Below are 14,391 nucleotides of genomic sequence, written 5' to 3' on the forward strand. Positions count from 1 at the left end.
TTAATAGGGTATGATGGAAAAATAGGAATAGGGTGCTAGGGCGGCTGACATTGATAGCATGGAGGGTAAAACGTAGTTTAGGGCGCGCGCGCGCGCGCGTGTGTGTGCGTGTGCGTGCGTTTTTGTTTCTAATTTTATTTTATTTTGAAGGGATTTAGAGTTTAAGTATATTGTCTGTTCCACACTCCGGAGCAGAAGGTGGCGGTAATGCACCCATACGGTGGATACCAACCGCCGTAAAACAAAAACAAAAAAAAGGGGGAAGAAGTAGAAAAACGCGGAACTCCCGTACAACGGTCTCTGTTGCAGTAGGGAACCATTAGCGGACGGACACTGCTGGTTTTCGAGCAAAAGACAACAAACCAGTTTTCTACAGTTAGCTATGTTTTATGTCACCTAAATTGATTATGTTAATAGGTAACGTCAGTTATAAATCAAGATGTTGGTATATTACTAGCTAAACAATAGTAGTGTTTGTCATACAGGCTTAGCTGTAATTTTCTCGGAATAGCTTTATGGTATTTTTAGCTAGATAGCTAATGTTAGAAGCTAGTCATGCAATGGTATCGATTCTGCTAGTAGGCGTAAACCGCATTAGCATTGTCGAATGTTAAGTCAAGCTACGCGTTGACAGGTCGCAAACCGCAATACTGTATATGACGTCAAAATTATAACTTGGGCGTTCCTAACTAACGTTACATTAGGTAACGTTAGAGGATACACACACACACGCGTCTGCTTAACGTTAGCGTGTAGCTAACTTACACAATCATTTGTGCTATTTAAGCAACGTTGGAAAGTAACGTTAGAATGTGACAACAATGGCTAAAGCTCGTTGCCTGCCAGTGTAGCTGCTGCTTTGGCAGTGAAGGCATGCATGACTTGAAGTGTCCATTGTTCAAGAGAATCCTATCCACTTTATACTGGTGAGAAATTACCATCAGTGAGATATTTGGGCTTGTTTTACTGCAAAATGCCTGGAATCGTGGTGTTTGGTCGGCGGTGGGGGATCGCCAGTGACGACCTTGTTTTCCCCGGCGCCTTTGAACTGTTCGTCCGTATACTGTGGTATGTTGTTTACCTTTATGACTGTCCGTGATTGATTGAGGACTTATGCCGCCTGACGTCCAACTAGTTAAGCATAATAACATTCATTGATTCTCAGCTGCTATTTTCTCCTAAGGTGGATTGGCACCATGATCCTGTTCACTTACCACAAGGGTCATTTTGATTGTAACGGGAGAGGAGTTCTTCACAGCTATCTGGTTGGACTGTTGGTCGTGCTGGCGCTCATCATCCTCTCACTATGTGCTATTGTCTACGTCAGTGCCCAAGGTAAATCAGTTGTGGTTTATCAGATGTGCAATGTGTAGGAAATTGGCAAGACAGCGTTACACAACATAACGTTAAGTTCACAGAGTCCGACTCTTTTTAGTACACGCACAACACGTACAGATAATCCATCCTTTATTTTGAAAACAGCTTGCAAAAGGCTGAACTGACATGTTGTCATATAACATGTCGACATTATGACAAACAAGGTGGATATATATTTATATACCATACAGTGTCACTTATGTAATTTGTCCCTTTTTGTGGGCATTGTTTAGCAACTTAAAATGAGAAACATGAAACATTGATAGGACAAATTCTAACCATTAGTTTACTCTGTCACCCTTTGTAACATCATAGTCTTCCACTGTATTGCAGCTCATTAAACATCCACCTGTCACAGGTGCAAAGAACAGGTACTTTTTTTTTGTTGATTACACAGATATCTATGATTGTTTCTCAGGTACCATTACAAACCCCGGCCCACGGCGCTCCATCCCCGCACTGGTGTACCTGCGCGCTCTCCTGTACATCCCTGAGCTGGTGTGGGCCTGTCTGGGAGCTGTCTGGGTGTCTGACGACAGCAAAGGCTGCGATCCTGCCACAGTAGGTGCTGTCATTGCAGCAGTGATTGCCAGGTAGGTTGTTCAGGGTTTAAACAACCTGCCTTGTTTAGGGAGTTCATCGTTTTATAATTTGTCGAATGTTTTGATCCAGCGTCTTCCTTTCTGTGTCACAACAGCTGGATCATCCTGCTGTTCACTGGGTTGGGCGTGGTATTTGTGTTTGACCCACTGGGCAACCCCCGTCCTCAGCCTGCTGCCATGGAGCCACTGGGAGTACGAGACATGGAGAGCAGCGAGGGCACCCAGTTCTTCTCCACAGCTCGCTCCCTGGCCGTCAAGGTGTGGGAGAGCAGGCTGCGGCTGCTGTGCTGCTGTCTGCCGCAGGACGAAAGCCACCGAGCAGCGTTCTCCAGCATCGCACAGCTCTTCAGCGGATTCTTCTCCGTAAGGGACACCTTCTCTTCCGTTGTCTTGTGTCTTCCTTTACATCTGGTGGTTCGTGGGTTTGTGCAAACTGCATTAAGTCAGATAAATTAGTAGAATACATCAAGAAAGACTAAATCAAATTGTGTTGTGTGAAATATACAAGAACTGTCGAGTGGTGTGAGACTGCCACAAAACCCATTGTGAGATGCTCTCCGGTACTGTGTGTGTGTGTGTGTGTGTGTGTGGCAGGACACAGACCTCGTACCCAGTGACATAGCAGCTGGTTTGGCTCTGCTGCACCAGGAGCAGGATAAGATGGAGCAAAGCAGAGACCCAGACGTCATAGACACTCACAGCCCTTCCTCTCCCATCGTAAGTGCAGGTGTCTGTCGGTCAGGTAGCCGCAGTAAACCTCAGAGCAGTCTGAGTCATGCAAGTCTGTAAATTAGAAACCTAATTTTAAAATATTCCCTACTTGTGAATCTTCTACCGTTTTGAAGGGAGAAGATTTGGAGTCGGAGTTGGAGAAAGCAGCTCACTGTATGCAGTTTGCTGCAGCAGCTTATGGCTGGCCGATGTACATTTACTCCAACCCCCTTACTGGGCCCTGCAAACTCAGTGGAGACTGGTAAGCTCTTTACTTATCCGAGTCAGTGGGATCAGACAAGTCACAAGACCAGTTAGGTTAGCAGCTGCTGACTAAACGTAGAAATAGGCTGCCTCAAAAAGCATCAGTGTTTCAGAGACATCCAAAGCCAAACATTCACATCCAGGGCTCGACAGTAACGGTTGCCAGGTTGCCATTGGTAACCATTTTGAGAAATTGGCAACCAATTCTTAGCTTTTAGTTGCCATCAGTGGTTACCACTTTTTAACATATAAAAAATAGGGACAGCAAACAGCAAAACGTGCACCCCAAAATAAATACATTTTTAATATTTGTTGCATTAGTGATATTTAAATATTGCCGTTACAGTCGGAACCAGAAGCAGAAAACGCTGCATGTGTGTTCGTGCGTTTACTCGCGTGTGCACAGGCATCTGTTTTAGAGACAATGGCGAAGCAAATTAAGTTGTTTGACTGTGGGGTGAAAAGTTCGACTAACCCGTCAACATCACAAACAAATGTGCAAATTGGATTAATTTTTGAGGGATCTGTGAAGAACATGACAACAGCTGCACTGCTGGTTTTTTGTTTACCAGGAATTGTGGACATGTTAACTGATAACACTTAAGATGCGAATTCTGTAAAGTCTCAGATAAAACACAAACTACAAAGAATTTTGTTCGGTTACTGTAATAAAGCTTTTAAACATTCTTTTATGTCACATTTTTATTAATAAGCTGACATTTACTGCATAGTATCTTAATTACTTAAAATATATTTTGACTAAAAATGGCAACCAAATTTTCAGTTTCGGCAACCAAAAGCTGATGCCTGGTTGCCAGCCTGGCAACCACTTTTAAAAGTTAGTGTTCAGCCCTGACATCATCTCAAGTGGGTTTGTCTCCTTGTTTTACATCTCATATATCTGAACTTAGCTACAGAATTGTAACATTGTTGACAATATCTCTGTTTTGTCAGTGTCACTCAGCCAGAGATAAAAGCTGTCTCAGGTTGCCTTTCTGTTAGGATAGTTCAGACCCAGTTAGTTAGGTAACCCAAATCAAAACGTGTTTGTGTGTATCAGCTGCAGGAGCCGTGCGGCTGAGTATGACATCGTTGGAGGGGACCACCTCGGCTGTCATTTTTCATCCATCCTGCACAGCACTGGTTTGCAGTACAGAGACTTCATCTTCGTCAGCTTCCATAACCAGGTAGAAATATCACTAGTTGCCCCTGTCAGGAATACTCCCATGTGTTCATAGTTTCCTCTCAGTTCAAATTTTTTAGAGGTCAGCACCTGTCCAGCAGTCTCCGTGATTCAAAGTGTTCGTCCATATTCTGTTGATCATCTAAGCAAGCCGGGTTTGTTGCAGATCTATGAGATCCCCTTCTTCGTGGCTCTGGATCATAAGAGGGAGGCTGTCCTGGTGGCTGTCAGAGGAACACTGTCACTGAGGGTGAGTTGGGACTTTTTACTTAAAAAAAAAAAAAAATTTAAATATAGTTTTAATTGTCTCTTCTTTTTATTTGGATGTGTTGTTAGACTGTCGTTGAGTGTTCATTTTAAGTGTTTCCTTTTTACTTTGTTTGTATGTTTATTTGTAGGTGTATTTGTTTTTGTTTTTAATTCACACATTTGTTTAAAAAATATATTACTGGGAAGTCTAAAATATACTTGCATCGAATCTGACACTTGTTATTCACGTGTGCGCTTGAAAAAAAGATTTTTTTCATCAGTCTTTCTGTACAACTGCTGTGCATTTGTAATGCTTGCCGTTATCCTTCCATTTCCTCTTAATGTTCAGAATCACTTCCCTGTTTGTATAACTGACTGACGGGAGAGTGTTGAGAGACTGATAAATATAGGTGCCACTCCTCAAAAGAGATTAAAATAGCGCTCGTATAGAAAAAGACGACTAAGTAGGAAGTGAGAGTGTGTGTATGAGAGTATCAACGCATGTCCACATATATAACAGTGAAGGTGAAAGAAAAGTATATTGTGGTGATTTGGCTGAAAAATATTATAATCTTTCTGCTTATGTTTGTCCACAAGCCTGAAACATTTGCCCTAACATTGATTCTGAACACATTTCGTTCAATACCCCCAAAATATTCTACATGTAGCCTTTAACTTTTGCCTTTGACATGGGTTCTGATCTGTGGGTAATCCCAGTTTATTGTTTATCTCACTCCCTGTCTGTCCTGCAGGATGTCCTGACAGACCTGTCTGCTGAGTGTGAGAACCTGCCTATAGAAGGAGTGTCTGGAGCCTGCTACGCTCACAAGGTGACTGTCCATTTAAACACAGTGCTATCCACCTGTCTTTGAAGATGTTTCCACCAGTCTCAGGTAGGAGGTTTTATTGTCATAGGTGTGTGTGTTTTCCAAGAGATTAATGAATCTGTGTCTCTGACTGCAGGGCATGTGCCAGGCGGCGGGTTATATCTACAAGAAGTTGGTCAATGATGGCATCCTGAACCAGGCTTTCTCCATTGCACCGGTAAGAAGTGTAACCCGGGTCAGAAACTACATTTCAGCTGCAGCATCGCTGTATTTTCTTTTCAGTTACATCCTAGCTGGCAAATCCTTTTTGGAAGCAACAGGATGTTATCTATGGGACAGGTTTATAGGCGTGGTACAGGTGAGGCAGGAAGAAAACATGATTTGCATTTCTCCTCTGATAAAAAGAACAACAACTCTGCTTTCTACTCAGTACTCTTCCATTAGCCTGAACCAACATACACAGAATAGCCAGTGAGGTATCAAGGATCCAGTTTAATTTTAAGGCATTAATCTATAAGAGGAATAAACTAATATAATTATCTCTGTATTACACTTTCACTTTACTTTCTTTTTAAAAAATTATTATTTTCTATTATATTTCTTTCAATTATTAAATTGTGATATTGTGGGCTTATTTGTTGTGTCGTGAGATATATTTCTTGACCATTTATTGTCAAGAAATAACAAACTTTGCAGGGGTAATAGATCAGGAAGTATGCAATGTGTTTCCATGTTCCTGTGTTTGCAGGAGTATAAACTGGTCATCACTGGTCACAGTCTGGGTGCTGGCACAGCTTCACTGCTAGCTATCCTCTTGCGCAATTCCTTCCCCACCCTGCAGTGCTACTCATTCTCTCCACCAGGGGGACTCCTGAGGTAATGAAGGCTATACAGGAACACTTGGGCAAGTGCAGACAGCTGACTGTGGTGGACAGACAGGAAGGACCTGGGATGGTTCCCTGGCTTTGAAGAAGAAGTGTTCAAATGCAAAATGCCGAGCCATCCAGTCATTGTGTACAGTTAAATAAAATTACATTTTATTTCAAGGAATAGGTCATGCAAATTCTTTTTTTCTTTTTTTTCCCTGTTCATAGACATACAGTATAATCAAGATGTATAATAACAACATAGTTGAAAACATGTTAGTGTTTGAGTTATTACATTTAAAGTTATGGCGTATATTACTTTTAGACATAATGTATTTGAAAACAATCTTAAATTTATATTATCATCTGACCCTAATTATCACATGTTGATTGATTTCACGGGTCTGACTTAAAATATGTAATGTTCACATATCATCTGTTCAGTTAATTACTGGACACAGCTTCCATTGTAACAGGGTTTTCTGTCCTGTATTTTTTATATACAGTAAATCTTTAGCTGATTACTCCAAGGACTTTGTGGTCTCGGTTGTGCTGGGAAAGGATCTGGTTCCCAGGTAAGACAAAGCTTTTTTTACTGTATATTCTTAACAGCCATTAGCACATATTGTTTAATCAAAGTTACAATCCATAATGAATAAATATTGTACACTGATACTGGTTAGATCCTAGTAGCAGTTAGGCTTCTTGTGACATTATTCACTGTGGATCACTGAAGGTCAGTATACTGTATGTTTGTGTGTTAGCAGCACTGCAGACTCTTCAAAAGGCCTATATGAATGTGCTGTGTTGCATAGACTATTATAGACTACTGAGTGATGGAGACTATATTTGACTCTGCCCTGTAATAACAGGGCAGAGCAATGAGCAATGAGTACAACTCACGCTCCTTTTCCCTCTGTTCTTTTTAAGGTGTTTTTTTCCTTTGAAATATTCCCTCTTTCTTTTAAACAATCTGCTGTCATTCTTTTTGTACAGATTGAGCATTCCTAATATGGAGGATCTGAAGAGAAGGATACTTAAAATAGTTTCCAACTGCAATAAGCCCAAGGTAAGAACTATTCAAAGCACTGACAGTGGCGTAGTTTTACACCTCGACACCATCTGTCAGTATCTTAAGTCACAAACAGTAATTTCAGATATTTTTTCTGTGCGTGTTCCAGTACCGCATCCTGCTGCAGGGATGTTGGTACGAGCTCTTTGGAGGAGACCCAGATGACTTCCCTACAGAGATGGACGACAGGAGGGAGGAGGAGCTTAGCCAGCCCCTGTTGGGGGAGGAGTCACTGATGATTCGCCACTCATCATCCTATCAGAGCCTGGCGTCAGATGACTCGCCTGCCCACACAGCTGCACACTTACCTCTCTTCCTGCCTGGACGCATTTTGCATATCACAGAAGATGGGCCGTCACGGAGGTCTGTCTACTGGCGATATAAATTTTCTTTACACATATACCTGATAGTGGGAAATACTGCAGTACGTGACAATCTGCTTTCAATGCTTACACTTCAACTGCCACTTCAAACCCTTTCAGGTCTCAGGTCTTCACCTTTGAACAAATAAATGTCTTCAGCTCTTCTAAGTTCTCCATCTTCCACTTAGAAAATGCACTCCTAACTGCTTTCACTGCTTACACTTTAGTTTCTTTCAGGACTTCCACTTCACTTGAAAATTCCAGCTTAATTCATCACCTCCACTTTGACTGACATTTCAACTCCTTTCAGTGCTTGAACTTCAACTGAATATTCAGCTCCTTTATGCACTTCCATCTCAACTGATACTTCAACTTCATTTAGTGCTTCGACTTTGACACTTCAACTTCACTCAGTGCTTACACCTAAACTGAAACTTCTTTCAGCACTTTGTTTTTCACTGCCATTTTAACTTCTTTCAGTAATTGTATTTCGACTGCTGCTTCAGCTACAACTGTTTCAGTATTTCAGCTACTTACAGATGATTTTGGACGCTGGCAGGCACATGAACAATGCTAGCACACATACACATACTCGGTTGCCAGTTTATTAGGCACACCTAGTTAAGACTAAGGCAGTCTAATACAACAGTCCTGCAATAAATCCTACCTTCATGAAGGTTATAATGTTCAGTTTTTGTTGAAACTGTTTTAGAGAGGTTTTAATTCAACTTTATGATCACTGTGGAGGATGTAGTTTAATAGAAACACCTGTCTGTATAACGCAATACAATTCAACAGCACCACAAACTGCAGCCTCCAAAATGACCATACAGCTGAATCAACGCCTCTCTAAAACTGTTTCAACAAATACGGAACATTATGATGGTTAAATGTGTAGCAACTAACCTCCAAACCCTTAACTCAAACATGAATACCTTCATGAAGGTAGGATTTATTGCAGGACCTTTGTATTAGACCGCATTAGTTTTAGCCAGGTGTACCTAACTGGCAACTGGGTGTATATCTACATGTTGTACAACTTGAATACCAGATGAGAATCAGTGTCAGGTGGAAGAATGTCTCAGACTTTTTGGAAATGGTGACAATTGTGTTTTTGGAATCACCACCAAATTTCTTCTTCTGTCTTTTCCCTCAGATCCTGTTTTTCCCAGGTCCGGTACCGTGCAGACTGGTCCAATGAAATGGCTTTCAGGAGTATTCTGATCAGTCCCAGGATGATTGCAGATCACATGCCCGACGCTGTGCTCCGAGCACTCGGCAGTCTGACCAGTGACAGGCCCTTCTCCCTCTGCCCGTCGTCTTTAAACAGTAGCCAGCACAATACTGTCTGAAATGTACCATAGAGACTGACTCCTTATGTCTGTGCTCCCAGACTCTACGTAATTTAAGCCCACTTCTTTTTGTATGTAAGCCTTTTGATTTTCTCCACACCTGATCCAGGACTGTTTCAAATACTTCACGCTCTTCATTTACATCTTGTTTGCAGGCTTGATCCTAAAGCCCCTTTTCTAATGAAAACATTTGGAAACTGGATTGTAATGGAAGACTTGAAACCATAGAGATTTACCTGTTATGATCTCCATGAATGAACCTGATTCGTTAACGTGTTGGAGCACAGGTAATTTGTTAAATTGCACTTTTCATTTTTTAATTCAAAGAATTTTTTTAAATTTCAACTCTTGAGTTACTCCATGAGCAACTTTATGCCATGCTCTTTTTGAATGTGCGTTGTGTACAATATTTGACAGTGCTGCAGTTTTACTGTAAGGTCAGTGTTCTACATTTTATGTTTGTGTGAGTGCTGTATGGCTGGTAGAGGCTGCCCCCTAGTCACTGAAAATGTCCGATGTTGTCTTCCTTCTGTGTGGGGAGGACTGAAGAGCAGTCTGATCCAGGATGTGAGGATATAGCTGACTTTTACCTCAAAAAGTGGACTTAAGCATTACGTCTTCATTGTATAGTAACTGTGGTTAGTCTATCTTGTGTTTAATATCTTAAGACATCAGGGTGAACAGTGCCTATGCATATGCAGAAAAACAAGTCAACAGAATTGTTTTACAGAAAAATACAGTGATGAGTGCAGTTTGTTTACAGTAAGTTTTGTTCTGCATTTTCTACAATGCAGGTTGAATAGCGCATGGTGTTTGGCAAAAAATGATAGATATAAGAGGTAGAAAGATTGTACTTATACATTTTGTGGGAACCTGTTTATTTGCCATGAATATTACATCTTTTTTTTCAGGTAATGTATAATAAAGCTTGAATCAGCTGATGCTTGCATAACTATTTCACATACTCAGTAGAATGCATTGGACTCCTTGATGCAAATAAAAGCTTTTATGAAGCACACTCTTCATCCTTTGATTTTTTTTTTTCTAATAGAAGGAATATAAGCAGTTCCTAATCTCAGCAACAGCAACCTGTTGAACTGAATGCAAGTAAACAAAATTTTGAGGGACATTTTATGAGGCTAAAATATGGATGAATCTCTTGTCTAAACTCATATGAGTCAATGGGAGGAGGTGTAAATCATTATGAAAAGTTTACAATAAATAGATCAGTAAGGATTAGCTACAGTTTTTACTCCCTATCCTTCATCAAACCTGTTTAGAATGACGTAACCGCGACGTCTCGTCACCAACACATGACATCTTCAAGTGATCCCCGTATGCTCCTATTTTTAAGCTCGGACATGTTATATTCCAGTGCGGATAGCCTGTAACGTTACAATATCAAAGTTGGCTCATCAACTTAGTTCTACTTTTGGCTGTGAACTTATCAAATGAAAAAAGAAATCAAATGGCACTACTTTGTTTGTGCTGCAGTTTTGGTATGAAAGGGAGAACATGTGTAGTAAACCAGTGACTGAAATTAATTTGCGAGGTAATTCAATGTGACAAATAAAATTGAAAAAAATACATTGATTAGAAACGCACATCACCCTCTGTAAATGAAGCTATAGCTACAAATAAACTGTTTGTATTTCTTTTAATCAGTTGTTGTTTGATCTCCGCCCCCTAAACGTCACATAACAGCCACTATATACGAGCAACAGGACAGAATTTAATTATTCTTTTAACTTACAATATGAACTAATGAGCTGATAGTGTTCGTTTCCGAGTATTGTAGCCTTCCACCGTTTTTACAACATTGTAGCGCTTTTAATGTATTTGTGTGCACTTTTAGTCTTTTGCAGAATTAACTACTGAGGTACAATTTGACGTTCTTTCTGCAGTGTTTACTACTTTGCTATGTCGTTTAACTGTGTTCATCTCCATCTTTCCGACAGTACTTGAACGCAGCAGCAGGAGCTCATCTGTTGGACAGGGAAACTAATCAGGAGCCAAGTAAAGACTTTTCAGTACTGCTAGCTACTAGGTTAGCAAGCTTTTAAAGTCAGCCGTCCAGACGACTAAGGAATACAGACTTTGTTTATGAAGTACAGTGTCTCTTCTGTACAATACACAACATTCGAGCTATGTTTTAGGAACACCGTTTTGTTGCGCTGAAAGTAGCAAGGCGGACAGCCTCTGTCCAGCTGAAGCTTGAGGCTAGCTCATTAACGTTAGCTGGGAAATAAGTGCAAGTGGAGGCAAGAAAATGGAGCTGGACGACGTAGTCCTGTATCAGGACGACTCGGGCAACTCTACCATGATGTCCGAGAGGGTCTCAGGTCTGGCCAGTTCAATATACCGTGAGTTTGAACGGCTAATCGAAAAATACGACGAGGACGTAGTGAAGGATCTGATGCCGCTGGTCGTCGCCGTACTGGAGAACTTGGACTCGGTGTTCGCTGTCAACCAGGAGCACGAAGTGGAGCTGGAGCTGCTTAAGGAAGACAACGAGCAACTCGTTACCCAGTATGAACGAGAGAAGGCACTAAGAAAACACGCAGAAGAGGTGGGTTTCACCACATAACTGCCAAACTAATTTATGACCCGGATTATAGATTAGAGGCTCGTATTATGTGTTTTGGTATGAAAAGATTAAATGCCGAACCCAATTCGAAAATCTGGCAATTCCCTGTTGCGATGCATATCAACTACTCATCATATCTCATTAATCATGGATTAGTAGTTTTTTTTTTTATGAAATATACAAACCATTATTTCATTCGGCATACTTACATACCCTCACAAAACACATTTTTGAAGACGATTTGCACTTTCTAAACTGGTTGTAAACGAGTCTCTTGAGTTTCAGGAAAACGTTAAAAAGACCGCCCTGTACCGGGGCCGGGTCTGACTATTTGACTGAGCGCAAATATCATGTTTGAAGCACACACTGTACTTTAGCTGCAAGTTTATGTCACCATGGATACCAGCGACACTTGGGACCCACAGTTGGAGTTAATGCGGCATCAAGGTTAATTAGCTCCACTGTTGTTTAGCTTGTAATACCTCAACATTCATTTTCAGTCAAGCCTCAGATATATGCAAACCTATCAGTGATTTGCTTGTCAGGTGGTTGCTTTCTGCCGCCACAAATAAAACATTTCAATCTCAGTGATCACATTCAGCTTCGTGACAAATGACAGTCTCACCGCCCTCTCATTTGATTAAACCCAAATGACACACCTATTTCCATACTCTTCATTACTTCAGCATTACAGTGCAGTCTGTGTTTGGACGGTGACACATCTACAGTTGTTATGGTGCTACACCAGCTCACTGGGTCTCAATTGAAACTTTATTGTGTGTTTAAATCATTATCAGGTAGTCGTAGTTTTGTTCTACTGCACTGTGATGCTGTATAAAATCATCTATTATTGCACAGTGGTCATCCAGTGTTAAATCTTGAATGCACAGACACTATAAGCCTGTGTTAAATCCATGGTAGTAACAGGCACACTGAAAAGATGAAAGCTCTAGGATCCACAGTGCTATGTGTTTTGCTTTAGTAGCCTATTAGCACAAACTCATAACTCTCAGCTATTCTCTTGTACACAGGTGTGTGCACCCCCCCCCACTAACATTCCATATTGTTAGGTATGAGTGAGTATGTAATGAGTTGCCCTCTCAACCAAAGGTCCAAGTCACAGGGTAATGGCTGATTTAGACCAAATCAGGTGCTGTGGCGAAAACGCCAGTCCTCCTATTCATTTGAGTGGGGGTAGTCGGTTTAGGCTGCAGCAGTGGGGGCTGCAGGCGATGCCGGAAAGAAACGCTGCAACCTGCAGCGGAAAGGTTGAAACAGAATCAACTTTGGAGAAACGCAACCCGATGTCACACTGCAGGGGCCAATGCGGCGATCAGACCGGTGAAACGGCTCCACAGTCAGTAAACTAGTTCATGGACCAAACTATGAAACTCTCCCAGTTATGCCCTCGCTTGGTTTATTTCGTGTACCCAGCTTCGACGTCTGCATCTTGCTTGGAATCTATACTGAAAAATAGCGATACCAAGAAGCTTTCTTTGGTTTGTGTTCATTTGTTTGAGAGAGAGAGACAGAGACAGTGGTGGTCGAACGACCTAAAGAGTGAGTGAGGAGAGGGAGCGGCGTAAGCAAGAAAGCCGGTGAATCAGAGAAATAAAACGTTATTTTCTGATTGTTTCGCAGCGGTTACATTCTAAAGCACAAATAAACACACCCGCACACCTCTCCACAACCCTGCGGCTAATTGCCGCAACGCCTGATTAGGTCTGAATACGGCCTAACTTCTGTTACAATAATCACAATAAGTTGCCCACAGAAACAATGTTATGGTGATTCCGGATGATGCAGGTGATAATGAGATTGGTTGCAAGACACCTGTGATACAAAGTAATACCTGTATAAATAAAGAAGAAATAATATCTCTAAAATGCAAAGATGTTCTTAAAAAGACAGCTGGTATGCCAGAGAGCACTGCAGTCCCTAAACTAAAACGTCTACAACTATGTCTAGGAATCATGAAATCTCAAGCTATTAGTAAAAAACATTTTTCTTAACTGAAATAAAAATTAAAAAGAGCTGACATAAACATTGAAAACCAGAATGTGAACTACAATACTATCTGAAATATAGTTAGAGAGAAATAGCCTTCTTTGCCCTTTTAACCAGGTATACCAAACTAGAAGTGGCCATGGTGTTGAAACACATTCACATCAAGACATCCACAAAGGCGCCTCGAAAGAACAGTGACAAGAATCATTTGGTCAATGAACCCTATACTGGCAATTGTATCGATTCATCAAAGCGTTTGCAATAGGAACCATATTCAGGTCCTTGCCAACCAGGTGATGGACTTGTACTTCCTGTACTTTGCCGTGACTGCACATATCTGTAACAATTAGTTTCATGGAAAATATTTTAATGTGGCTCTTCATTTTATTAAATATTTGTATACTTTTGTTTTGAAAGTATTACGTTAAATGACTGCTGCTGCAGTCAGTTGAATATCTCTCTGCTTAGTCAGCTGTTGTCAAGTTAAAATCTGAAACAAGTCACCAAGAAAACTGTTGTTTGAATGTTACATGAATTATATATTATGTCATACTCATGCAGTAAGACCTTGAACGCATGGTTTGTTTTTTCAGCCTATGATCAGTACTGTGTGCAGGACTTAAAGTTCAAGAATTACTTAACGTTCTTTATAAGAAAACACAGAACTACTTGTTACCAGAAAATAAAAACTAAAACTTATACTGTACCTTGAAAACTAACTAAAACTAAACAGAAGTTAAGAACCAAGATTCCAAAATAAATGTACATAAAAATCTATAATTGTAATTGTTCTATTATCATTTTAATAGATATATTGTCACACAGCTATTTATCAATTAATTTCATGCAGGTGCGTTTGTGTACTTTTAAAGCTCAAACCCACAGTATTCCTCGTAATCCTCACTGGGCCTCATGTTTGGGCATTATACACA

General features: G+C 40.8%; 2 protein-coding genes across 7 annotated transcripts in view; both read left to right on the forward strand.

Annotated features, from left to right (window-relative positions):
* The first annotated feature begins 285 nt into the window (after window positions 1–285).
* On the forward strand, window positions 286–9,883 carry daglb (diacylglycerol lipase, beta). Its single transcript, XM_044178151.1, has 15 exons — window positions 286–1,068; window positions 1,184–1,335; window positions 1,796–1,970; window positions 2,075–2,342; window positions 2,574–2,696; window positions 2,825–2,952; window positions 4,015–4,141; window positions 4,304–4,387; window positions 5,139–5,216; window positions 5,350–5,430; window positions 5,962–6,089; window positions 6,586–6,654; window positions 7,076–7,148; window positions 7,261–7,514; window positions 8,670–9,883. The coding sequence occupies exons 1-15, from the start codon at window positions 974–976 to the stop codon at window positions 8,863–8,865; spliced, it is 2,031 nt and encodes a 676-aa protein (XP_044034086.1). The 5' UTR covers window positions 286–973; the 3' UTR covers window positions 8,866–9,883.
* Window positions 9,884–10,616: 733 nt separating this feature from the next.
* Window positions 10,617–14,391, forward strand: part of spag9b (sperm associated antigen 9b) — a 39,016-nt gene continuing 35,241 nt past the window's right edge. For 4 of the 6 annotated variants that reach the window (XM_044178142.1, XM_044178148.1, XM_044178145.1 and 1 more), the window contains exon 1: window positions 10,617–11,434. In XM_044178142.1, coding sequence (XP_044034077.1) covers window positions 11,135–11,434 — 300 coding nt within the window. In that variant the 5' untranslated portion in view covers window positions 10,617–11,134. The remainder of the gene's footprint in view (window positions 11,435–14,391) is intronic. The other 2 variants (XM_044178141.1, XM_044178144.1) reach the window with 1 other exon arrangement.

The sequence above is a fragment of the Siniperca chuatsi genome, linkage group LG20 (assembly GCF_020085105.1).
Source record: "Siniperca chuatsi isolate FFG_IHB_CAS linkage group LG20, ASM2008510v1, whole genome shotgun sequence".
Taxonomy (NCBI): domain Eukaryota; kingdom Metazoa; phylum Chordata; class Actinopteri; order Centrarchiformes; family Sinipercidae; genus Siniperca; species Siniperca chuatsi.